Below are 27,145 nucleotides of genomic sequence, written 5' to 3' on the forward strand. Positions count from 1 at the left end.
TCAGACGGTAAAGCGTCTGCCTACAGTGTGGGTAGATCCAGGTTGAATCCCTGGGTTGGGAAGATCCCCTGGAGAAGGAAATGGCAACCCACTCCAGTACTCTTGCCTGGAAAATCCCATGAAGGCAGGAGCCTGGCAGGCTACAGTCCATGGGGTCCAAAAGAGTTGGACATGACTGAGCGACTTCACTTTCACTTTCAGTGATAAGAGCTGGGTTTCCCACTCCAAATCTCTCATTCCAAAGTCTTGGCTCATTTCACTACACTGAGCCAAGACGGGGCAGGCCACTTGGCATCCATCCTGATTCATCTGTTTATCTTTTGAGATGGCTTCTCTTGTACATGCAGTTGGAGATTCTGTCCCCTCACTTTGCCTCGCCAACTATAACATGTCATTCAAGCCACAGGTAAATAAATGTCACTTCCTGACTGCCTCCCCATCCAAACCCCCAAGATTAGCTTAGATCCCTTGGCTATTAACCCTCAAATGGTTTGTATTTTTCTTCAATGCTCTTATTGCAATTAAAAGTGATGACTCATTTGGTAATACTTTTAAAATAATTCATCTCTCTATTCCATAAAGGCCCAAGTGTGTCTGCTTTATCAGCATTGAATCCTCAGAACAGTGGTTGTCACTTAGTGGGCAACAATAAATATTTAATGAAAGAATAAATGAAAGCCATTGCTTTCTGTGGCCTTGAGTTATATCAGCAGTCCTCCAAGGGTGATCCCTGGACCTGGAGCATTAGTATCACCCAGGAACTTTTTAGAAATGTAATTTATGAGCTTCTACCGATTAGACAGGGAGGCCTGGCGTGCTGCGATTCATGGGGTCGCAAAGAGTCTGACATGACTGAGCGACTGAACTGAATTGAACTGATGAGCTCTGGGAGTGGGGAAGGGCAATCAGTGTTTTAACAGGCCCTCCAGGTGATTCTAGTTCATGCTGGAATTTGAAGGCCACTACACAGATTTGGTCCAGCTCATGACTAGCCGCACCTCTACTGCTGGGCATTGTTTCTTGCTTCTATTTGTTAAAGTCAGTACTTTCACAAGTAAAGTGGGTTGGAGGATAGAAACAGGAACCGGAACCTACCACATCTTTGCCTTGTTAGAATCTCTGCAGTTGCTGTTCCTTAACTTTGATCACGCTGGCGGCTATTGACTTTATCCTCAGGCTTGTTTACATTTCCATTCCTCCCTTCCATGTTCTACCTGGGGCCCCTGTGTGTTCGTTCGTTCATAACACTCACAACACTTCTCGTTTCTTACAATTAATTTATTCACTTGCTTGCTACTTGCTGCTTATCTGCCTCCTTGAGTGCAGGGACTACAGCGATCTTGTTTACTGTACTAGTCCTGGCATCCACAGCTGAGCCTGGTCCACAGCAGCTAAAATGACTGTGGGCTGAATGGATGTAAATTCCACAAGGGAAGAGGCTGCGTGCCACCGACTTCTAGCCGGGTGCTGGGCAAATAGAAGGTGCTCCTTGAAGATGGGTGGAATGAATGAGCTCAGGAAATGAAAGAGAAACCGCCCCTTTACCAAGATGGCAGGGCCAGTTCCCTTTACCAACATGGCCGCTTGCCCGCGTGGACCGGCGGAGGGCGGCGGGCGTGGGGCGGGGCCGGGAGGGGGCGGGGCCAGAGGGAGCCGTCAGGTGCGGCCCCGCCCCGCGCCCCCCAGCCCCCGCCCGCTCGATTCCGGATTGGTCCGGTTCCAGCGCCGCAGCCCGGCGGCCGCGCAGTGGGGCCGCGCCGAGCGCTCGCCACTTCCGGCGCGTTGGGGCTGTTGGTCGGGGGCGGCCGCGCAGCGCGAGCAGGCAGCTCCGGGGCGGGCGCGCGCAGGGATGCTCCGGGGGGCGGCGGCAGCGGCTGTGTGGGCTGAGGCGGCAAGGATAGCGTGGGCTCCCGGGCCTTTCCCCTGAGTCGACCGCTCGGACTGCGCCGCCCAGGCCCTTTCAGCCTCCGCCCCTTCAGCCTCCGGGCCGGGCCCACCGCCGCTTCTGAACGCGGGGGCCGGGGAGACCCTGCCTGGGCCCGGAGCCTCCCCTCGGGGGTCGGGCCCGGGCGGGGGGCCCCGAGCCGCTGCCCTCCTCGTCAGCCCTCCGAGCCCCATTTCCTGCTTTTTTCAGTTTCTTTGGGGAGGGGCGGGTGGGTCTGGATGAATTGTTCCGGGGGTCCCCGATGAGGCGGGCCGGGGGGCCGCGCTCTTTTTAGAGGGTCCCCGCGAGGCTCAGGGGTGGGGAAGCGGTTGTCTTTGCATGGGCGGGGGACTTCCCGAGCCTGCCGGGACCATGACCTGAACTGTGCAAGCCGGACGTGTCCGAAGCCCGAGAGCCAGCTCACCTGAGCCGCCCCCTCCCCCGGCCAGCATGGTAAGTGGGGTCGGAGCCCCTTCCTTCCCGGGTGCCAAGTCTGAGCGGTGGGAGCGGGCCCGGGACTGCTGAGCCATCGCTTCTCCCTGGGGCGGGGAGAGGCGCGTGCCGAGTACGGCAGTGACACATGCGTGCAGGGTTTGCAGCCGGGCTCTGAGCTCCCATCCCCCCCCAAACCCCCCCTCCACCCCGCCTCCCGCCCCAGGGATGGTTCAGGACTGGGAGGGACCTGGACGCAGACACAACCCTTGAATCTGTTGTTTGCCTCTCGTACATTGTAGCTCATCACGACAGTAGCTAACAATTCTGTGCTAAGTGATTGACATGTGTTATTTAATTAGTACACCAGCCTTGTGTTCTGAAGTGGGGAGACTGAGGCACAGAGCAACTAAATATCCAGCTCAGGGTCACTCTTTAAGTGACAGTGGCAAGGTTTGAACCTAGTTTGATTTCAGAGCTCCTAGTAGAACACACTTGACAGAGTTGGAGTGGATCTTGTTTTAGCCGGCTCAGTCGTGTCCGACTTTTTTCGACTCCATGGACTGCAGCCGGTCAGGTTCCTCTATCCATGAGATTCTCCAGGCAAGAATACTGGAGTGGGTTGCCATCTTGGTATAAGCTTATATACAGGGCAGCTGAGAGGGTTTGTGGTTTGCAAAGGTCACTTACCTAGATCATTGCAAAGTCAGGAACTGTACTCTGTTGACACTCACCCTGCCTGCCTGTCTACTACATGCTCTGACCTTTGCCCTGGAGTGCCTGGAGATCGCTTCATCTTTCCAGATCTGGTTCAGAAGCCACCTCTTCTGAGGATAACATTCCATATTTTCCAGGCCCAAAGGCACTCTCAGTACTTCCTGAGATTTGTGCACATCTGTTTTTTAGCATTTGTCTTGTTGGAGTGATTATTTCTGAGCCGTAGTAGTCCATTGTGGTGGACTCAGTTCCCTCAAAGGTGAAATTGTCAGAATTTTTATCTTCTCTGGCTCTTGGTACATAGTAGGCCCACGGAAGATGCTTGAGACGTCAAGTCTGTGTTTGAGCACCTCCAGTTATAGGTTGCCCATTTTATCTCTGTCACGTTAGGGGTTTAGTAGAGAAAAGGAGGCCGTGACATTGTCTGTGATAATAGCTCTTCAGGCCAGCGTGGTGTTCTGAACGTTGGAGTGTCCTGTAGGTGATGTGTTAGGTCTGGGGCAGAGAGAGGAGACCTAAGCTGTAGCCCTTGTCTTCATGGTGCTTATAACCAGTCAGATAAAATGCACCATTAATGCCAGGCAGCACTGTATGGTGTTGCCTGTACCATGCGTAGGTAGGATGGATAGTGGCAGATCAGTTAAGCTTTTTGAGTCCCAATGTCCTCAGCTGTAGAATGTGGAGACAGGAATTCTCTAATGAACAAAAGTATGAGGTGTAACACTGAATGAATGATGATAGTAGTATTCAGTGGGCCTTCATTGATTCTTTCAATGAATTAAAAAAAAATGGTGGTAAAATATAGGTAACATGAAATGCACCATTTTAACCATTTTTTTTCCCCCTTTATCTTACATGCATGGGCTTAGTTGCTCTGTAGCATGTGGGGTCTTCCCGGACCAGGGGTGGAACCCGTGTCTCCTGTATTGGCAGGTGGATTCTTTACCACTGAGCCACCAGGGAAGCCCCATTTTAACCATCCTTAAGGGTAAAGTTCAGTCACATTAAGTACACTCATATTGTGTCCATCCCCAAAATTATTTTCATCTTGTAAAACTGAAACTATACCCATTAAACAGAAACTCCCAGTCCCTTCTTCTCTGTCCCCTAGTGACCACGCTTCTACTTGTCTCTCTGAATTTAACTACTGTATAAGCCTGCATATAAGTGGAGTCGTGTGGTTTTTGTTTTTCTGTGACAGGCTCATTTCACTTAGCGTAATGTCTGCAAGGTTCATCTGTGTTGTAGCATCTGTCAGGATGTCCTTCCTTTTTATGACTGAATAATATTCCATTGTGTGTGCTGCCCACATTTTGTTTATCCGTTCATCTGTTGATGGACACTTGGGTGTCTTCCACCTTTTGGCTATTGTGAAAAATGCTGATATGAACACGGGTGTACACATCTTTTAATGAATTTAAGTGGCCATCATATGCGAGGCTCTAGCAAATGTCAGATAAACAAGACAGACAGGTACCTTCTCTCAGGTAGCTGACAACATTGCCTTAGAACATTTGGGCAGAATTTTACTGTGTATCGACTTAGCTGGCCGAGCACCCTTGTATTCAGGTTTCATTTTAATTGGCAGTCAGGAGAGCGTTATGAAAATAACCACCTTTGAGCAATTAATTGTAAAGTAGTTGACTTCATGATCACCATTTACCATTTTTTTCTGAGATAACTTTTGAGTCAAGTTTTTTGTAACCTTCCCCTCACTTATTTTAGCACACAGTGGGTGACCACAGCGGATGTGAGGCCAATAGGACTGTCAAATCGTGTCCTCTTTGCAGCACTGACCCCAGGGGTTTGTCTCCTTAGGTATCCCAGGTTCAGGGGTGTGGCTGGGGCAGGCCTTGACCCCGACTGCAAGGAAGCTGTTGCCTGGTTTGTGTCTCATTTGAGGGGAGGGATCACAGTTCTTTATTTGTTCCAGAAACTCTTTTTCCATTTCGTAGTGACTTGACATTTTTGCTTTGAAAAGCCTTGAAAGCGTTGGCAAATAAGTTGGGGCCTTTGTAATACCTTCTTTCTAAATTTCAGTTCCCTAATAAGATGAAAATGATGTAATATGATAGAACTACCATTGGTTAAGTATCTACACTGAGCTACCTATGTTTCATTTATTTGTTTCTTTTCAGTCATTCAGTATCAGTTATGCACACCAGCCCTGCTAGGTTGGTTACCATATTGCCATTACTACTAGAGGAGGAGGTGAGTATACCTGGTGTAGGATTCCTGTGTAACAAGAGGTGGAGCTGGCATTTGGTCCCAGGCTGCCCTTCTCCAAAGTCTCTGCTCCTTGAGGTACAGATGCTGCCTCACATGGAAGATGGTTGGGAATGTCATCCAACTATATTTTATTTGGTTCTGAGATGGTGATGTGGGCAAGGGACCATAGGAATTTCCTTTAAAGTCTCCCTCTAGGAAGATGAGTTTTGACCTGCAAATTTAGAATTAGTGAAAGATTTGTAGGTTCAGCAAGGAATACCTAGAACAGTGAGATTGTAACTACCTTTGATGAAATCATTTTGGGTTGAATTCTCATGAGTTCTCAAGTGATGTAACATCTCAGAGGTTCCCACCACTTCTCTGAAAAGTTCTTACTTAATGTCAGATTTGCTTATTATGGAAATTTTGTGCAAAATTGAACCCTTGCTTAAATTAGTGGGTTTTTTTTTTTTTTTTTTTAGTTGCCTGGAAGATTGCTTTGGTTACTAAGCCTTCTCATTTTTGAATGTCCTCTTCTGTGAACAGTCCCTGTAATGGAGGGAAAATCAGACCTTAAATTTGGCTCCTCACTTGGTGTGCCTTCCATTAGTTCGGCAACTGTATTGCGTTGTGCACTGCAGGACTGGAGGCGTGAAGAAGCTGTGGTGGTGGAGGGAGACCACAGGGCAAGGTTCAGCGGTACTCAGGTTCTCTGTGGCAGTCTTGGCACAGAGGTTTTCTGGGAGACAGGTTAACTATCCAGGAAAGACTTGAACAGTTTTTGAAAAAATGAGGCGATGTATGGTTCAAATGATAAAATGACCTGCTAAACAGACCCCCAAAACATTATTAACGTGGTGTCGAGAAGTTATTCTGTACAACAGGCCAGAGCTTTGTAGTGCCTCAGTTTATTCATCTGTTTATTGACTTCCTGCATCAAACTTAAAATCCTAGGATCTGTGGATACATTATCATCATGAAAGAGTCTCTTTGAAAGAAAGTGAAAGTCGCTCAATCATGTCCAACTCTTTGTGACCCCATGGACTGCAGCCTGCCAGGCTTCTCTGGAGGTCCATGGAATTCTCCAGGCCAGAATACTGGAGTGGGTAGCCATTCCCTTCTCCAGGGGATCTTCCCAACCCAGGGATTGAACCCAGGTCTCCCACATTGTAGGTGGATTCTTTCCCATCTGAGCCAGTAGGGAAGCCTAGAATACTAGAGTAGCCATTCCCTTCCCCAGTGATCTTCTGACCCAGGGATCAAACTCAGGTCTCCTGCATTGCAGGCAGATACTTAACTATCTGAGCCTTTCAAACAATGCCAGGAGGCAGAGACTATTTTTATTTCCCACTTTATAGATGAGAACATTCAAGGCCCAGAATGGTTAGGCAGCTTCTCAAGCTCACACTACAACCAATTGTTAGAATTGGCATTCAGAGCCTGGCAGTCTGGTTCAAGAGTCAGTGCTCTCAACTGCTACACTTTTACCCCAGGAAGGGTTATATTGCCCCTGACCCCTGGGAGTCAGTTTAGTGAGGAAATGGGACATATATTCTGGTAATTACGAGAGGCTGTGTGATAAGGTTTAGCATAGTAGAAGAATAGGGCTTTCCTGGTGGCTAAGATGGTAGAGAATCTGCCTGTAACGCAGGAGACCCAGGTTCGATCGCTGGGTAGGTAAGATGCCCTGGAGAAGGGAATGGCAACTCGCTCCAATATTCTTGCCTACAGTCCATGGGGTTGCAAAGAGTTGGACATGACTGATTGACTAACACATAGTAGACGAATTCATTGGTAGCACACCTGAGGGAGGTTAGTGGGGCAGAGTGGCCAGGGAAGAGTTCCCAGGAGAAATATTTGAGTCGTGAAGGATTCAGAAGAGTTGGACAAGGAAAAAAAGAGCCCTCTAGTTGAAAATTTGCAGACAGTTACAAAGATTAGATATAGATCAATAAAAATAATAGAAAATAAGGGTGGAAGTGAAGGAAGGAATTGACATTTGTTGAGTGCTCAGGACTTTGTAGGGCTCAGTAGTTGTGGTGCATGGGCTTAGTAGGGGCTCTGTGTGCCGGTATGGACACAGTACACAAACATGCTGCCCATATGGACGCAGTACACAAACATGCTATTTTTTCTCATCGTGAATACCTTTACTGCTACCTTCCTGGCCAGCTGCTGCTCCATTTCCTCATTCCTCTGCGGCAGGACTCCAGGAAAGAGTGGTCTCTAATTCCACACCTTCCTTCCATTCTCTCTTAAGCTCGCTTGCCAAGGCCCCGCCCCACAGTTGTTGAGCATAGAGGTTAGTCCTCCTCTTCCTCAGTCTGTCAGTAGCATTGGACACGTTGGATACTCTCTTCTCTGTTAAGTCTGTCTTCACCTGGCCTCCAGGACGCTAAAATGTGCTTTTGGTTCCCCCCATCTTACTGGATATTTCTTCCTCATCCCACGGTCTTTGAACAGGTGGAGTGCTCTAAGCCTCAGGTCCAGTGAGCTCCCAGGCTGGACCTGTCTCCCCAGCTGCCTTTCTCACATACACAGCTGCATACTTGACATGCAAGCTCGTTTGTCAGGCATGGCAAATGTAACCTGTCTAAAACTCCACTCCCGATCTTTGCCTTAATTCCTTTCCACCCACAGGGCTTCTCTGTCTCAGTTGGGGGTAGTTCCATCCGTTTAATTGCTTGTGCCAAAAACTTGGAGTCATCCTTGACCTTTATTTCTCTTCTGTCCCACATCTGGTCTGTATCAGGAAGGCTGATTGTTTTCTACCTTTGAATTGTAGCCAGGATTTTCACTTCTTGTTCCCTCTACTGCTGTCTGTCTAGTTTAGGCCTTGAGCATCTCTTGCCTGCATTATTGCAGTTGTCTCCTAACTGTTCTCTTAGCTTCTGACCTTGCGCCTTTATAGACTATATTAACACAGTAGCCTCAGTGGTCCTTTGAAAAATCGAAGGCACCTGATATCTTTGTTCTGTTTCCTTGGCTTCTCAGCTCACTTAGAGGGAAGGCCATGGTGCGCCTCCGTGGCCTGCTGTGCCCTCCATGTTCTGGCTGTGATTATTTTCTGAACCCCTCTCCTGCTCTTCCCTGCTTGGCTCATTCTGTTCAGCTGCCCTGGCCTCCTTGCTGTCCTTGAGAAGCTCCAGATGTGTGCCTGCCCCCATCTGTTGTCTCTCCTTGGGCTGTTCTTTCCCCTAGACAGCTACAGGAGCAGTGTGAACTTCTTCAAGTCTTCTCAGGAGTAATCTTCCCAGTGAGGCCAGTCCTTACTGAAAACTGTGATCCCATCTCAGAACTCTCATCCCACTTCTTTTTGTAGCATACACACTTTTAAACATTTTACAAACTTAATCTTATTTATGAGGTCTGTTTTTGTTACCTCTTTCTGCCAAAATACTAACTTCCTATAGCTTTGCTCTGTTCACTGATGTATCCCAGGAGTATAGAACAATTCCTCCTGTAGTGGTGGTGGTGGTTTATTCGCTAAGTCGTGTCCGACTCTGTGACCCTATGGACTGTAGCCTGCCAGGCTCTTCTGTCCATGGGATTCTCCAGGCAAGAATACTGAAGAAGGGTGCCATTTCCTTCTCCAGGGGCTCTTCCTGACCCAGGAATCAAATCTGGGTCTCCTGCATTGCAGGCAGATTCTTTACCGACTGAGCTATGAGGGAAATCCTAGACAGTTATGTTGTAGTTAGGAATGCGGTGGCAGTCTTGTGTGTTCAAGGTTTTTAGAGAAGGAGAGTGAATAGAACTTGCAGAGAGGGGGCACTTGAGAAGAGAAGGGTGTAACTGAACATGTAGTGTTACGATAGCGTCTCTAATAGACTAGTTTGGCAGTGGTGGTGATTTTTGTGAAGAAGCAGTTAGAAAGCTTATAAAAGCAGTTAAAAGCTGGGTAATGGAGGGGCTCCAGCCCTATCCTAGGGAGTTTGGCTTTGTTTTTTGGTTAATTTTTATCTTGAAGGAACATTGATTCATCTGCTGTGTGTAGGTTAGATTGGTGTAGGAAACCAGATAGAACATCTATGTGGATATGACAAACGCTTGTCTTTGGATTTGGAGTTAGGAGTGGAGAGGAAGACTTGACCAAGAGAGTCATCACTTATAACAGATGGACTCCAGATGCAAGGGACGAAGAAAAGGGAGGCGCTCAAGCTGATTTTGGAAGCCTCTAAACTGGCGATTGGGAATGGTGGGAAATTTTAATTGATTGGTGATTGGATTTGGTTGGGATGAAAGAGATGACAGGTGAACTGATAGGAAGATGACAGGAGATAGGCCATGTGCTGATAAAATAAGGGATTTGGCTCTGTCTGTAGATACAGAGTCACTGCTGTGTCGAGGTGAAGGTAATTGTCTTTGGACAGGACAAGGATTGTGACAGTTGTAGGTGGTTGGGTTGTCAGCGGAAGTGTCCTGTGCAAGGGAGGTGTAACTGCACAGGCTGGGGTGAAGAGGGACGGAATTCTTGAATGTGTAGCTGTTACTTATTGCTGCTTTTTCCTCCTCCCTTTTTGTCTCCACCGGTGGTTTGTTCTGCAGCCTGTTGCAGACTGATTTGTCGTCACTACTTTTCAAGACCACCAGCCACCACTGTGTGCTGAATCCAGTATACAGTCATCCCTTGGCATCTATGGGGGTTGGTTCCCGGAGCCCCTGAGTATACCTAAATCCACAGATTCTCAGTTGGTGTAGTCCAGTGAATACATAAATAGCCTCTTTTCAGTCCTTATGCCCTCTTTTGGCTGTTGGCAACCACTGGTCCCTTCCGGCCTCCCACCCGCCCTTCCCCACCCCCTGCCCTGAAACACTTTTTCTCGGTTCCATTGGCTTCCATGATATAACTCTTGTTTCAGTCTCCCTTGATCTTCTTTCTTATGACTCCAGCTATGAGCTGTGAACCAGTGAGAACTCAGTCACATTCTCTTGCCTTGGATATCCATTGGAGTGCCCTGTAGACATCAAATTAAATGTGTCTTAACGAAACCCATCGTCTTCCATTTAGGTTAGCACCTCCTCCCCTATACCCTAACTCTCTTCGTGATCTTGTTCACCGGACACTCCAGTGATAAAGCTGAGTCATCTTTAAATTTCTCTTTGCCTTCAGTCCCCCACTTATGGACCTGTTGATTCTGTAGCTAACTTATGTCTGACCTCAGCCTTACCCTCCATTCCCTCTGCCTTGGTGAGGCTACTGTCATCTCTTGCTTTCGTAGTTGGTGTCTTCACAGCTTCCAGATTCTTCCTCCACCAATCCATCTTCTTTCCATGTTCCTGCCAGAGCTATCTCACGGACCTCAGATGTGGTCATGTCACTTGACCCCAAAGTGTTCTGAGCGGAGGGTCTGCAGTGTTGTCGAAGACCAAGTTTTTATCACGACAGAGTAGTGGAAAGCACATCGGCCCTGGATTTTCACAATTTCTCTTACTCTTAGTCCTCTCAGTAAGGATGAAGATGATTTATTAAATGCTTGTAGTGGTTTGTTCGGAATATCTTTTAAAGACTTCTCAAATTATGTCTTGTTCTATAGCCTCTGCAAGCCAGTTGTCATTCCCAGAACACCGAGTACACTTTGATACGTCTCTGCCTTTGTTCAGTGCTATTCCCTCTGCTTGATCATCCTTTTCTTCTGTTTGAGACCTTACCTACCATGACCATGACCCCCTTGAGGCTTTCCAGCCGCTAGTTTAACATTTATCATCTTTGATTATAGTTTTTTTTTTACTTATATTATTTTGATTTGTTTTTATTATATAAGAATTACAAGACTATTCTTGTAGTAAGTGTCAGATAATTCAGAAGTTTGAAGAGCAAAATGGGAACTTCCTCCATCCTTTCCCTGGCTTTTTCTCCATTCCTTCCCCTCTAAGCCTGGGGGTGGGGAGGATTGATTCCTTCTCTTTATGGTCCCATAGCAGAATGAGTCTCACTCTTTACATTTCCAGTGCCCAGTAAGCATTCAGCAGATATTTAGGTAATTGAAGAAGTCAGGTGTGATGGGCCTTGCCTGGCGGTCCAGTGATTAGGACTCTGCTTTTGCTGCTGCTGCAGGCTCGGGTTCAACCCCTGGCTGGGGAGCTGAGATCCCACAAGCTGTGTGATGGAGCCACTCCACCCACAAAACAAAAGAAAAAAAAGAGGTGTAAAAAACAGCAAATCCCAGAAGGTCAGTGTAGGCCCTTGAGGTTAGTAGTTGATAGTAGCAGCATTCAAAGAGCGTAGTAAGATTGAAATAGAGTATGAGTATAATTTTTACAAAAGCCATGCAGCCAGCAAGCTCAGGTAATTTTTCGAGCAGGTAGAGGTGAGGAGCAGGTGAGCAAAAGGAGTTGTCAGAACAAATGCTGTGTAGGTGGTACACTTCCTGGGAGGCCCCTGAAACTGATTGCTCCTAGGAGAACTGCTGGGGGACAAGTGGGAGTGGGGGTGGCGTGAGGTGAGGGCTGTGGATAGTGGCTGAGGAAACCCACAAGGCAGAGAGAAATGAAGGCGGTGAGAGAGGCTGATGGGAAGGGAAGGAAGCTGGGGGTTAGCGGGAGAAAAAGGTCTGTGTGTTTCACAATTACACTCCGTGCTAGCTTTGTTTAGGGCCCTCGTGTACTCGGACAGATTGGAAAGGTAACCAGTGGGATGGGAGAAAACATTTGCAAATCATACATTTCATAAGAGCTTATGGGATTTTCCAGGCAATAGTACTGGAGTGGATTGCCATTTCCTTCTCCAGGGGATCTTCCCGACCCAGGGATCGAACCTGGGTCTTCTGCATTGTAAACAGATGCTTTGCCATCTGAGCCACCAGGGAAGTACATATAGTGATAATAACCTTAAAACTTGTATAATTTACCTCTTATAATAGAAAGGGCAATATGGTAAAAGTTTGCTGATAACAAATGAGAGAAAAGCTATTTCTGCTTATTCTCTGATGTGACAGAATAGAGAACATGTGACTCCTGAGGGTAACGTGGTAGCTGGAGCACGTTACAGAGCAACATAGAGGAAGGTGCTCTGACTTCTGTACGTGTTTCAGTTCAGTTAGGCGTAGCATACGCAGTGGTTCACTTACATCAGAGCAGTCTGCTGCTCTTTTGTATGAAGGTTATCATGAAAAAAGATCTTTGGTCTCAGACTCCCTGGAAAGGTAAAGGTATTTTATGAGTTAAATGCAGTTGAGGTAGAGGGGAATCATTGGTTTTTCTTTCTCTGTGCCTTGTGAGGATGTGTAGGCAAGAATACTGGTGTGGGTTGCCATGCCCTCCTCCAGGGGATCTTCCCGATTCAGGGATCAAACCTGTGTTTCTTATGTCTCTTGCATTGGCAGGTGGCTTCTTTACCAGTAGCTCCACCGCCTGGGAAGCCCTCATTGGTTTTTAAATTGGCTAATAATCAGACTTGGGATAAGTTTTTTTTTTTTTTTAGAGTAACAACTGGGTAATTTTTATAAAAATTATGTATGCTCATTCAAAATCAGGCAGTATCAAAAGGTATAAAGAACATGGCAAAAAGAGAAATCCTTTAGATCCTCGTACCCTGAACTATGATTAATAGTCCATATATGTTTCTATTTGTCTATAAGATAAGGAAAATAGATGCCTAAAATAAGTACTTTCATTAAAAAAGTGATCATGCTGATTTTTGGGGTCATGCTTGTTTTAAAATAAAAATCATTTTACTATCATTTGCATTTAAAAAAGTACATTTTTTGCAATATGTATATACTCTCAGGAAGTTGCAAAATGAGTACAAGGCTTTCCATTGTACCCTTCACCCAGATCCCCCCAATGGTGACATTTTACATAGCTGTGTGCAATATCAAAACCAGGAAATTGACATTGGTACATGTCAGTTATTGACTAGACTACAGACTTATTTCCCTTTTCACCATTTGTAACCTGCATTTACGTGTATGTGTGTGGTTCTGTGCAATTTATTCCATGTATTGATTCATGTAACTACAGCAGTCAAGGTACAGAGCTGTTCCATCACCACTGAAGGTCTGACTCATTCCTAATACTTTTTTCCCCCTAATACCCTTTGTAGCATTCCTCCTGTCTCCTGGCAACTAGTATACTATCTGTTCTCCATCTCTGTAGTTTTGTCATTTTGAGAGTTGTGCGAATGTAATCTGCAGGCTGTAACCTTTTGGTATTGATTTTTTTTTTCCCCCTCTGAGCACAGTCCTCTTGAGGTCTCTCCATTTCATTTCAGTTTAATAGCAGAAAAAGAAACAAATGAAACTGAAAAATGATTTGTTAATTTCAAACATATCTTTGCTTCAATAATTATTAGCTCTTGATAAATTTCAGTAGGTTAAGGAAAAAAGGTTAAGGAAGTGGAAAACATTTCTATGTAATGGAAACCATTACAGAGATGGCATTATTTTTAATATATCCATGTTTCAGTTCTAGGCAGCATCAGTGAACTTCATAATAGGAAAAGAAGATGTGTAGTCTTTCCACTTTTCCCTCTTTACTCTTGTTATTTTACTTTGTCAGTGTCTTTAGAGCATTTATAGTCTGTTCTATAACCATAATGCCCTCAGTGTTTAGTTTTAGTTTCATATTTTAAAGAATCCAAATGTCCCCCTACTAGTTCTTTTAACTATGGTCTTTCCATGTCTGAAATTTTTGATTCATTTCCCTGTAAGCTGGAGTTTATTGTCACTCTTAAGAAATAGTGCCTTATTTGGTGATTTAAGAATGTCTCTTGCCTTTATATGTGAAGGACATCTTGGCTGGGTATAAAATTCTTGAACTGCACTCTTTCCCATAGATCTTGTAGACATTGTTCCACCATCTGGGATTGAGTGTTTTCTTGAACCTTTTAATCTATTTAACATTGATGAGCTGATATATAGTGTGTATATACATATATAATATAATTTTTTTCCCAAAAGAGTTTATGGTTGCTCTGTTCCCTGAATTACTCATTTTGAAAGTGTCTGTTGTCTTTATCCATAAATGACAGCTTGGCTGGGTATAATATTCATGGGTCATACTTTTTTTTTTTTTAGAATTCTTTGGATATTTCTCCATTGTTTCCTACCATTGAAGGTTCAGTTCAGTCCACTTCAGTCGCTCAGTCGTGTCTGACTCGGCGACCCCATGGATTGCAGCACGCCAGGCCTCCCTGTCCATCACCAACTCCCGGAGTTTACTCAAACTCATGGCTATTGAGTTGGTGATGCCATCCAACCATCTCATCCTCTGTTGTCCCCTTCTCTTCCTGCCTTCAATCTTTCCCAGCATCAGGGTCTTTTCAAATGAGTCAGCTCTTCGCATCAGGTGGCCAAAGTATTGGAGTTTCAGCTTTAACAGCAGTCCTTCCAATGAATATTCAGGACTGAATTCCCTTTAGGATGGATTGGTTTGATCTCCTTGCAGTCCAAGGGACTCTCAAGAGTCTTCTTCAACACTACAGTTCAAAACCATCAGTTTTTCAGTGCTCAGCTTTCTTTATAGTCCAACTCTCACATGCATACATGGAAAAACCATAGCCTTGACTAGACGGATCTTTGTTGGTAAAGTAATGTCTCTGCTTTTTAATGTGCTGTCTAGGTTGGTCATAACTTTCCTTCCAAGGAGTAAGCGTCTTTTTATTTCATGGCTGCAGTCACCATCTGCAGTGATTTTAGAGCCCAAAAGAATAAAGTCAGCCACTGTTTCCACTGTTTGCCCATCTATTTGCCATGAAGTGATGGGGCCAGATGCCATGATCTTAGTTTTCTGAATGTTGAGCTTTAAGCGAACTTTTTCACTCTCCTCTTTCACTTTCATCAAGAGGCTCTTTAGTTCTTTACTTTCTGCCATAAGGGTGGTGTCATCTGTATATCTGAGGTTATTGATATTGCTCCTGGCAGTCTTGATTCTAGCTTGTCCTTCATCCAGCCCAGTGTTTCTCATGATGTACTCTGCATATAAGTTCAATAAGCAGGGTGACAGTATACCGCCTTGATGTACTCCTTTTCCTATTTGGACCCAGTCTGTTGTTCCATGTCCGGTTCTATTGCTTCCTGACCTGCATACAGGTTTCTCAAGAGGCAGGTCAGGTGGTCTGGTATTCCCATATCTTTCAGAATTTCTCACAGTTTATTGTGATCCACACAGTCAAAGGCTTTGGCATTTGCCACTGAAGGTTGTTGTGTGGGAAAGCCTTGTTATCCCAATTCATGTAATGTCCCTCTCCCTTTACCTCAGTGAGAGAGAACTTGCCTTTTTTGCATGGTTGCTGGAAGAAATCTGTATTACTGAAGTTCAGTAACTCAGGTTATCTCTAGTGTGGATCATTGTTCCTGATTTTTCCTGGGAACATGGTATGCCTACCTTCATGTTTATACCTAGTTTCCTAATGTTGGATACTTTAGATTTCTAGTGTGTTTTGCATCAGAACTACAGTAAACAAATTAAATGTATCTTTATCCATTTTTTGAGATTGTTGGATAAGTTTGTAGAAGTGAAATTGTGGGGCAAACAGTACATTTAAAAATTCTGGTATTTAGTGCTTTTTCTACAAAATGATTAAATCAGTTTATATTATCACTAGTGGGATTCTGGCTGACACCAGTAAAACTTTTTAATGTGAAAGATGAAAATGACACTTTAGGAATTTGGTTATGAGTGAAGTGGAACATCTTTGGATGTTTTATTTCCATGTGTTTTTTTTCCTGTGTCAGCTGACCATTCCTGACCTCTATACATTTTTCTGATGGGTCAGCCAACAATCATTTGAAAAATGTAATTTGGCTGACTAGTTTCAGAATGTTGATAAATTAGGTTTGGAATAGCCTGCACATTTGGTTGATTAATCTCATGCCACTAATTTTAGTTAGATTAAGAACACTATAATTTCTTGTATTCTGATATTGTAGACTTGAATAAAATGATTGTCTTGGGATAGGACTGTATAATCTGGTAGTTTTGGTAATTTTCTGAACCATCATACATTTACCTTTTGTCTGATGATCTGTGTAGTTAATTGTGTATTCCTCCCCACTTGGTTTCAGGTTTATTTGTTATAACATAATGTAAGAACAGGTTTAATTGCAGGAAAGTGGGTCCGTTGCCAGAAAGTTGCAGAATTCATCCCGGTGAATGATTTTTCTGATAATCGTTTGTTGCTGATCCTGTTAGTTTGGTGTATTAATTTAGAATGTTAAAGGATATATGAACTAACTTCATGGGAGAGTTTATCAGTCACGCTTAGGGTTTCTCTGATTTTCTACTGAAATTCCTCTAATGGCAGAGAGCCTACACTTGCTTAAGAGAAGCCCCTGTCCTGGGGCTTTAGGTCAAAGCAGCTCTCTTCAAACCTGAAATTTCTTGCAAATCTTGAACTGTATGTTAAATCTTTATTGTTCAGAGGTCAATAATATTGTTTAGAAGTCAATATATATTTTTCTTTCTTCCTCTCTCCCTCTCCTTTTTTCTTCCCTTTCCTCCTCCTCCCATCTTTACAAAGATCCAGGCATATATATATATATATATATATTTTTTTTTTTAAGTCTTTATTGAACTTGTTACAATATCGCTTCTGTTTTATGTTTTGTTTTTTTGGCCACAAGGCATGTGGGTTCTTAGCTCCCCAGCCAGAGATCCAACCTGTGCCTCCTGTACTGGAAGCTAGGAGTCTTAACCACTAGGCTGCCAGGAAAGTCCCAGACACATTCGTTCTCTTTGAGGAGCACTCTGTCCACCGTCACATTTTTCTGCTGGGGTTGACTGATCATGTCTCCAGAGTTCTGTGGATAGACGTACTTATCTGAGGAGTGCTGAAAAATCATATCATGGGGTATCTGTGAAGGAGACTTCTTATGAAGGGGAAAAACTTGAAGACTTGAAAAGACCTCAGAAATATAAACCATCCCTGTTTATACCTTAAGAGTGAACAGATTGAAAGAGAACTATTGGCATCTCGGTAGACTCTTGACATGTAATACTTGTGTTTTTGGTTATTTGTCAGTAACTTTCAAAGCCTTTGATAAGTCATTTGTTATTTTAGAGAAGTGTGACTTGCAGTGCCTTCAGGTGTCTGGAACAAGTCTCTTGGCTGGCATATAAGTGGGCCTGTCTGATTGCCTAGCTCAGTACAGTCTGGGGGTTCTTTACTCTTCAGGGTTATGATTTGAGAGTTATGAAAATCTTTATTACATTATGAAAAGTAATCCCCCAAAGAAATCCAACTGGTAGAACTAATGATGCAAATGAAACGATCTGAGGAAGTAAAAGTTCTTAGTTAGCATAGAGGAGTTATGGACAAATTAGAGTACAGTGTTAAAATTTGGTGTCTTGGATCCACCACACTCTAGTTGTGGAAAGAAAGGAAAGCAATTCGTAATACTAGGTAAATGCTGGGCCTTGGCAAACATTGCTGATTGGAGAAAGTTGAAAGGACAGTTAACTTGTGATGTTACTCTGTTCACCAGGATGTGTGTAATTTGTAATTCTTTTCTGAAATGCAAAGTCAGGAGTGGGAGGAAGCACTGTTGGTGAATTTGGGGGCTCACTTGCAACAGAGTTCCAAAATAATGCAAATCAGCTGACCTGCAGCTATTGAATGTAAACATGGGAAAGGGTGACTAGAAGGTGTGTGCATGTGCGTGTGCGTGTGTGTGTGTGTGTGTGTGTGTGTGTGTGTAAACATGGGAAAGGGTGACTAGAAGGGGTGTGTGTGTGTGTGTGTGTGTGTGTGTGTGTGTGCGCGCGCGCATGCGCTCAGTCGCTCTTTGCGACCCTTTAGACTGTAGCCCACCAGGCTCCTCTGTTCATGGAATTTTCCAGGCAAGAATGCTAGAGTAGTTTGCCATTTCCTTCTCCAGGGGATCTTCCAGACCCAGGGATTGAACCTGTGTCTCTTGCGTCTCCTGCATCATTGGCAGGCGGATTCTTTACCACTGAGCCACTTGGGAAGCCCTGACTAGAAGTCAGAGGTTTTTAACTTTTGGAAGATGAGATGTGCACGGCAGCACGTGATTACAGTGCTGGGGGAAAAGTACAGAAATAGGCAGCGACGATAGTGTCTCCAAAGGCGGCTGCTCTTGGAAAGGCTTTATTTAATTACTGAGGAAAGGAGCTTTATTATTGTCTAGGAAATTATTCCTCTATACTCTGCGTCCTGTTTTTAGATAAATAAATTTAATTATTATTAGTAGTATTTTTTTTTGGCCATGTCATGTGGCATGGGGCATCTTAGTTCGCCAGCCAGAGACTGAGCCTGTGTCCCTTGCAGTGGAAGCGCGAAGTCTTAACCATTGGACTGCCAAGGAGTCCCTAATTTTTATTTTTTATTGATGTGTAGTTGATTTATTAGCTTCAGGTGTACAGCAAAGTAATTCAGCTGTATATATATGTATAATATATATGTTAATATAAATTATATATATATTTTCAGATTCTGTTCCATTGTGGATTATTACAAGATACTGAATATAGTCTCCTGTGCTATACAGTAGGCCCTTGTTTGTTTTATATGTAGCAGTGTGTATCTGTTAATCCCAGATTTATCCTTCCCCCATTTCCATAAGTTTGTGTTCTATGTCTGTGAGTCTGTTTTATAAATAAACTTATTTGTACAGTTTTTAGCATCTTCATAAGTGAGATCACGGTGTTTGTCTTTCTCTGGCCTGTTTTATGTAGCCTGGTAGTCTCTGGGTCCACCCAGGTGCTGCAGATGGCATTTTTCATTCTTTTCGGTGGCTGCATTGGTGAGTGTGGTGTGTCACGGGGCATTTGTGCTGCTTCCGTGTCTTGGTTATTTTAAGCGGTGTGCTGCTTTGAACATTGGGGTGCATGTATCTTTTCTGATTAGGGGCTTTTTCTATTTTGGGGTATATGCCCCAGCATAGGGGTTGCTGGGCCATATGACAGTTCTGTTTTCAGTGTTTTTAAGGAACCTCCGTATGTTCTCTGTAGTGGCTGCACCAGTTTACGTTTCCCACCAACGGTGGAGGAGGGCTTCCTTTCTCCACATCCTCTCCGGCATTTATTAAATTTAGACTTTTTGATGATGGCCCTTCTGACCAGAGTGAGGTGATACTGCATTGTTGTTTTGATTTGCATTTAGAGAAAAAACAAGTGATCTATCATGGATTTATGTATTCAGTTTAAGCATCTGGTTTTGAGATATTTTAGACTTGCAGAGGAGTTGCAAAAAGAGTACAGGGAGTCTCTGTATACTCTTTTTTCATAGGAATTTATTAAAGACAAAAACAGAGGCACAGTAGCCCAGTCTCCAAGATTTGTGGCCAGTAGTTTAGCTCAGTTTCTGCACCTACTTGCTTCTAGTACTGTTTGGCAGCTAAAGTTGGTACTAATGTGATCACAAAGTCTTCTCCATCATTTTTTGTTTGTTTTTGCTTATTTTTTCCTGATTGTAAAAGGTATTTTGAACTCTGTAGACTATTTGATAAGTATAAAATAGGCAAGAAATTACCACCATCTGATTCAGTCTCGAATGACATTTTTCTTTCCTTCCAGTGTGTTTTTCTATTTACTTTTAAAATATGGTTGAGATCACACCGTAAATGTACTTTTTTCTTCTGCCTTTTCCACTTAATATGGTATAAGTAGTTTTCCCAGTCATTAAATACTTCATAAGTATTTGCAATGGCTCTATAATATCACATTGCATGAATTCTTCAATAGTTAGATTGTTCCATTTTTCGCCATTGTAAATAATATGTGATTAATGTTTTTGCTAAAAGCTTTTTCTGTGTTTCAGAAATTGCCTTAGAATAGATTCCCAGAAGGGCCCAAAGGGTATGAAGGTTTTTTTTTTCTTTTTTTTTTTTAAATAAATCTTTTATTTTAAAGGTATGTCATTAGTCTTTTTCCAGAAAGTTTATACCAATTTATTCTCCCACAAGCTATAGAAAAATACTCACCAGCATTGTGTAGCCTTCAGAAAAATTGTGGTAGAATTAGTAGGTTTAAAAAATGGCTTTTCATTGTTCCTCAGTTTTTTTTCTTTGGTAGGAAAAGTTTTTACCAAGTTAGATTTTCTTTTTGTTTGTTTATAGAAGACATCCCTTATGGTTACTTTACTTACTATTTATCCTTTACTGACATCTATTAGAAGTGGTGCCTTAAGCATTTTTTCTCGTTGTCTTAAGTAGATTTTTATTATTATTTTTAATTGTGGTAAAGTACACATAACAGAAGGGCTTCCCCAGCGGCTCAGCAGTGAAGAATCTGCTTATGATGCGGGAGCTGCAGGAGACGTGGATTTGATCCCTGGGTCGGGAAGACCCCCTGTTGGAGGGCATGGCAACCCACTCCAGTATTCTTGCCTGGAGAATCCCCATGGACAGAGGAGCCTGGTGGGCTACAGTCCATAGGGTCGCAATGAGTTGGACATGACTGAAGTGACTTAGCATGGCATGGTACATATAACAGAAAGTTGACCATTTTGAAGTGTACAGTTTATTGATATTGAAAGTACATTCAGCATGTTATGAAACTACCACCACTCTCTAGTTCTAGAGCTTTCTGACTCTCCATTGGAAACCCTGTACCCAGGAATAGTCATTCCGCATTTCTCCCTCTTCCTAGCTCCTGACAACCACAAAGCTGCTTTCTGTCTCTGTAGGTGTGCTTATTCTGATGTCTCATATATATGGAATCACATTCAACTTAAGAAAGAGTCACAACCTAAAAGCTGAGAGTTATGATTTATTTGGTGAAAACTTTTAGGACTTAAGCCTGGGAGAGAGCATCTCAATAGTCTTGAGAGAACTGCTCCAAAGAGGTGAGGGGAGGAGTCAGGTTATATAGAAGTCTTAACAACAAAGGGCAGGTAGTCTGAACATCAAAGGATTACTGTTAATTAAAGAAAACCAATGGACATGAATTTGAGCAAACTCTGGGAGATAGTGAAGGACAGGGATGGACAGGGAAGCCTGGTGTGCTGCAGTCCATGGGATTGCAAAGAGTCAGACATGACTTAGCGACTGAATAGCAAAGAAAATCTGATATCCCAAGTTAAGAAATTTAGCAATTTTTTTTTTTCTATGTATGGGAAGATGCAGGAGTCTGGGCTCACTGAAATCATTCCTTTCAAATGCATCTCAGCTATCCTGGGGCCAGTATCCTGTGTTTTCACATGCTGACCTCTGTTGAGCTCACCAGAGGGAGTGGCTGCAGTCTGATGACTGTTAGATCACAGGTACCTCTCTCCTTCCTGAGTGCCCTGAAGGGCTGGAATTGCTGATGACTGTGACATCCTTGTTTATTGATATGGCAGGAAATATTCCAATTCTCACAATATTTATGGCCTCTCAGTATCTTTTAAAGCAGAAAAAAAATGAATTAGATTAAGTAAAATTCAAATTGAATCTATGTATTAATATTAGAGTTTGAAAATTGACAGTCCATCTGTTAAACGGTCTTAATTCAGCATATTTAGTTGGTCAAGGTTTCCCATCCCTGGTTTGTGATTGTTGGTGGTGACAGAGGGCGACAGGCCTTGCGGGGAGGAGGGAACCTAAAATAAGGACAAAGATAGAAAGAGTATGGTGCTTGGAGAGTGAAAGCCAATGAAGTGAAAGCACATTCCGTGGCTGGGAATATACGGGAAGCCCTTCTCAAGTTAACCTCTACAGCAACATGATTTGAAGAACTTTAGGTAAGGTGCCTCCCTCTGTGTCATCAAAAAAAAAAGAGCAACAAAATAGCCTAAAAATGAATGTATGTGATAGTATCTAATACACAAGAACTCAGGAAATGGGTGAATTTTTGCCTAGAAGGAAGATTGGTATTGGGGACAGCAAGGACAGAGGGGCCAGGGCATCTGTTTTCCGTGTTGGAGCTCTTCGCTGGAAGTCCTGGGAAGTGCGGGAAGTTTTGTGTGTTTCTCATTTTTCGCGTAGAAGTTTTTCCAAGGGCCTTCAGAGTTTGATCAGATACTCACTGAGATGGAATGTTTGGTGTAGATGGAGGATTGTATTTATGGAACCATATATAGCTTCTGTGGGCAAGTCAGTGTCTTGTTTTCATTAGTCAACACGTTAATCACTTTCTCAGAGTGGGTGGGGTCAGTGTGAATCAGCAAAGCCAGTGATCAGCACTTGGGTTAGAGACACCTCAGTCCCCCAGGTAGGCAGTGACTTCATTTTATTTCAGCATTGCTTATGACTAAGCAGTTAAGGACACATTTTTGCAGCAAGTATTCAGAAAGGAGTGAATTCAGTGTTTAGTGATTTTAATACATTCCTAGATATCTGAAGACTAGTATAACCTCTTGTTTAACAATATGGGTTTGGGGCCTGAGTTTGAATCCTGGCTCTCCCACTTAACCTCTTCCCATATGACCTGGGACAAGTTACTTAATCCTTCTGGGCTTCTGTTTCCTGTCTGTGCAGTGGGATTGTTACGAGGATTAAAGGAGTTGATCCCAGTTCATTAGGACACTCTGGGGAAGTGATTAACTTGTTGACTAATGAAAACAAGATACTGACTTGCCCACAGCAGAATTTACCACAGAAGCTATATATGGTTCCATAAATACACCAAGCACCAAGTTAGGACAGGGCTTCCCTGGTGGCTCAGTGGGTAAAGAAACTGCCTGCCATGTAGGAGACCCAGGTTCGATCCCTGGGTTGGGAAGATCTGGAGAAGGGCGTGGCAACCCACTCTGGCATTCTTGCCTGGAGAATCCCATGGACAGAGGAGCCTGGTGGGCTGTAGTCCATGGGGTGGCAGAGTCGGACACATGTAGGAGAGTGCCTGGTGTGTGCCAGGTGCTGAGTAAGTGTTAGCTTTCTAAGTTATCACCATTGGGTAACTAGTCTACAGCTCACTTAATATAAGAGAGTTAAAGTAACTCCTGTGACAGGTGTTTATTAAGTGCCTGCTATGTGCTTAGGTAGACCCTGGGAATAGAGATGAATTGGAAATAGTCTCTGCCTCTGCACTCCAGGCCACTGGAGGGACCTGGCAGGAAATTTCTTTTTTCTCTTGTTCTCTCTCTCTCTCTTTTTAAACAAGTGAACAATGTACAAAATTTAAATGATGCAATAGAGTGTACAGAGAAAAGTCGGCCTCTTTCTGTTCCCCTGCCCCCAGTACTCCATTCTCTTCTTTAGAAGCGTGCACCATTGCCAGTTGTAAATGAGAGAGAGAGAGAGAGAGAGAGTGTGTGTGTGTGTGTGTGTGTGTGTGTATTTTTCTCTTAGCCACTCTACCTCTACTAATGGCTACCATACTGCACTTACTGGTATACTGTTTCACAGTTGTGTAGTATTCCATGATGTGGATGTACCTTATTTAACTAATCTTGCTTTGAGGGAAATTTAGGTTGTTCCCAATCTTTTGTTTTATAAAGTGTTGACCTGAAGATCTTCCACACATAAACTTTGGGTGGGCGGGGGGAACTGCTAAAAGTATACTTGCTGGATGAAGCATTTAAATGTCTGTGCATTTAAATTTTTGTAGATGTTGCTAAATCGTCTTCCGTTGTGGTGGTACTGGTTTTCAGTCTCACCAGCATTGTATGCAAGTCAAAGAGGTCATTTCAGTCCACCGTCTTCTGTGTAATGTTACTGCTAAGTCACTTCAGTCGTGTCTGACTCTGTGCGACCCCATAGACGGCATTCCACCAGGCTCCCCCGTACCTGGGATTCTCCAGGCAAGAACACTGGGGTGGGTTGCCATTTCCTTCTCCAATGCATGAAAGTGAAAAGTGAAAGTGAAGTCGCTCAGTCATGTCCGACTCTTTGAGACCCCATGGACGGCAGCCTACCAGGCTCCTCCGCCCATGGGATTTTCCAGGCAAGAGTAGTGGAGTGGGGTGCCATTGTGTGATGTTAGGAAGCCCACAAACAATGACTGGCCCAGCTGGGGGAACTTCAGTAGGTTTCACGGAGGTGGTGCCATTTTTCAAGGAGTCTTGAAAAATGCATAGACAGGAGTTCTCTAGGTAGAAAAGGTGGGAATGGCGTCTGAGAAGACGTGGAGGTGTTGCGTGGAGAAAATGGGTCTAGCTGGGGCCCAGGATGGGTGAGGAAACTGGAAGAGGGAATGTGGGCCTGGTGAGGGCCAAGGGGCGGGTCAAGGCCAGGTGACGGGGTGGCTGGGTCACCCGTGATGGCCAGATGGCAAAGACCCTGGGTGGTGGTGAGAGGCTTCCAGTTGAAGGATATTTAGAGAATTTGTAAACCAGTCTTTAGCAACCATTTATTACCTGAAGAAAACTTGCCATACTTGGTGGAACCTGAATCAAAGCTGGAAGGGCTTTAATGCTAGGAATTTTAGTGTGGTGGTTTCTTGGAGAGGTCCTGAATGCTGGATGGGTGTTTCAGTTCTCCTGTTCATCCCTGTTAATGCAGCAGTTTCTGATTGAGTCTGTATTATGTATTGGGATTCTGTGTAATATTATTTCCTTAAAAAAACAAAAGCAAACCAAACAGCTTTTGCTGCTGCAATCGTGGATTTGGTTCCAACCCATGTTGTCCCAAACACAAATAGAAGCCTGGAAGGTGATGGCACCATTCTTTTAGTCTTTGTTTGTAGCCCTGGTGAAGATGGTGGCATTCTTGGAATTTTTTTGAGCATTTAGTTGACTCTTATTTGGAATTTTGTTTCTTTGGTGTCTTCCTTTTTTTTCAAGGTTACTGACTCATCAATGAAAAAAATAGTGAAATAGTTTTGCTCCTTTATGGTTAAGGGTGGCGGTGGATTTGTATGTTATGTCATTGACTTCTCATAACTGCCTGGTGTGGGGGGGACTGTTGTAAATCCATTTTGCAAGTGAAGTACCTGAGGCTGAGAGAGATGAAGTCATTTGTCCAAGGTCATGCACCAAGTAAGTGGTGAAGTTAGAGGTCAGACACAGGTTAGAGGTCAGACACAATTCACTTTTAAGGCGTTCCCAGGATCAGTAGGATCCAGCCTTCCCAGTAACGGGGGAAGTGCACCACAGGTGCAGTGGTGTGGAATTTCTGTCCCTTGGCCTTGGGCTGTTGCCCATAGTGAGGAGCAAAGCCTAGAGGTGGGAATCAAAAGCCGCACTTTCTCTTTCCGTCTTCCTCTCCTTACCCCAGTTGAGAATCGTGAAAAGGGCCATAATGTACTCCTCTTTCCAGCTAGTTGTTCCTGTTATGTGGGGATTGGAGGCTGGTGGAAAGCTGTTGAGTCATCCTTGCCTTACCCAGGGATATGAACAAGGCCAGGGTTCCTGGCAGGTCAGACAGTTGGACAGGAGCTAAGTATCCATTTCCTTTCTCCTGTGTACCTCCCACCTCCACTTCCCCTACTCCCCCCACCCCCCGAAAAAACACCCCTGGAACTGCTGCTGTTCTGCCCTTGTAACCCAGTGAATCTTCAAAGGGCTGGAGGCACAGAATCAGTAGAGTTTCAATATTACAGTAGCTTTCTATATTGTAAAAGTTACAGCTTTTAAACAAAATCACAGTCATGAGTACCAAGCTTATTCTTGAAAGTAAAACTTAAAAGACAGCTGCATAGACTAGTAGTGCTGTGCGGAACCCAGCACCCAGGAGAGTCCCTGGCCGAGAGAGCGCTCTTACCAGAGCACATGGTGTCTTCTTTGCTGGTGGCTCGTGGTCATCTGTGGTGACGGGAGGAGCATTTAGAGCCCCCAGCCAGGAAGCGTCACTTCCTACCGAGCGCACATCTCTGCTTGTGCAGCAGCATCACGCTTCCTGCAGCATGCAGCACCCTCAGAGGTCCTCCGGCAGCTGCTCTCATGGCCATCGTGGTTTATGTTGTGTGGGGTACATCAGCACCGTTGGGCAGTTGGCAGTGGTACTTTGAGAGCCTTAAAGTAACGTGACTGATTGTAAATTAAGAATTACAGTATTAAGGTGGTGCAGGGTGTATTGAGAGGGACAAGCTGACGACAACTAGGGGACTTTGTCTTTATAAAAGCAAATCCAAACGTGAAGGGTGGGCTGAGAGTAACGCATAGTGAGAGAGGGATAACTACATTAGCTAACATTTACATGGTGCTTTGTCATCAACTTCCCTGGTGGCTCAGACAGTAAAGAATCTGCTTGCAGTGCAGGAGATCTGGGTTCGATCCGTGAGTTGGGAAGATCCTCTGGCGAAGAGAATGGCAAACCCACTCCAGTATTCTTGCCTGGAGAATTCCATGGACGGAGGAGCCTGGTGGGCAACAGTCCATGGGGGTTGCAAAGAGTCAAACACGACTGAACAATTTAACACTTTGCGTTTTCCTTTTTATCATCAACTGCATAACACATACCTGATTGCGTTTAGTCCAAGGATGCTTGTCCAGCAGCTTGCAGGATTTGCCCAAAGTCATGTAGGCTGTACTCTGGAGCGGGGGCTGCCTCTCACCTGGCATTTTCTCTGTGGCCAAGGACCTCTCAGTGTTAGCACTGGCTCGCATGAAGCCTGTTCAGTCATTTCTCATGTAAAGAGCTCCTTTTCTGTGTCCCTTCATTCCTGCTTTGGTGCCCATTGGGGGATTGTCATCTGTACCCGAGGTGGGAGTTGTACTGGAGCACATTCTTCCGGGCTCTGTCTCCCTCCTCGCTTTTTTTCCTTCCCACAGGAGAGACTGATCACTGTTTTGTTTATGATGAGTGAGTGGTGGGGGGGAGCCTAGCAACATGGCCCGCATCTACCGGGTAGAAAGTCATTGCATCAAAACCACCCAGCTTTCAAGCCTTTCACCTGCCTCCCCGCAGGAGAAGCTCATGTTGCTCTGTGTCCTGCCTTCCTGTCGTGGCTGGACCTGGGCAGGCCAGGGCAGTTCAGAACAGGAAGGAGGCTGCAGCTTTGCCCATCCTGAGGAGGACATTAGACTTTGATCTGTACGTCGTCTCTTGAGATTATGTATCAATGGATAATACTAGGGTGAGGGAAAGGAAGTGATTATATATC

At 44.3% G+C, this 27,145-nt stretch overlaps 1 protein-coding gene across 2 annotated transcripts in view; it reads left to right on the forward strand.

Annotated features, from left to right (window-relative positions):
* The first annotated feature begins 1,816 nt into the window (after positions 1-1,816).
* XPO6 (exportin 6) overlaps positions 1,817-27,145 on the forward strand; it is a 107,029-nt gene continuing 81,700 nt past the window's right edge. The window contains exon 1 of one of the 2 annotated variants that reach the window (XM_027528165.1): positions 1,817-2,377. In XM_027528165.1, the coding sequence (XP_027383966.1) occupies positions 2,375-2,377 (3 nt within the window). In that variant the 5' untranslated portion in view covers positions 1,817-2,374. The remainder of the gene's footprint in view (positions 2,378-27,145) is intronic. The other variant, XM_027528164.1, reaches the window with a different exon arrangement.

The sequence above is a fragment of the Bos indicus x Bos taurus genome, chromosome 25, assembly GCF_003369695.1.
Source record: "Bos indicus x Bos taurus breed Angus x Brahman F1 hybrid chromosome 25, Bos_hybrid_MaternalHap_v2.0, whole genome shotgun sequence".
In the NCBI taxonomy this organism is placed as follows: Eukaryota; Metazoa; Chordata; class Mammalia; order Artiodactyla; family Bovidae; genus Bos; species Bos indicus x Bos taurus.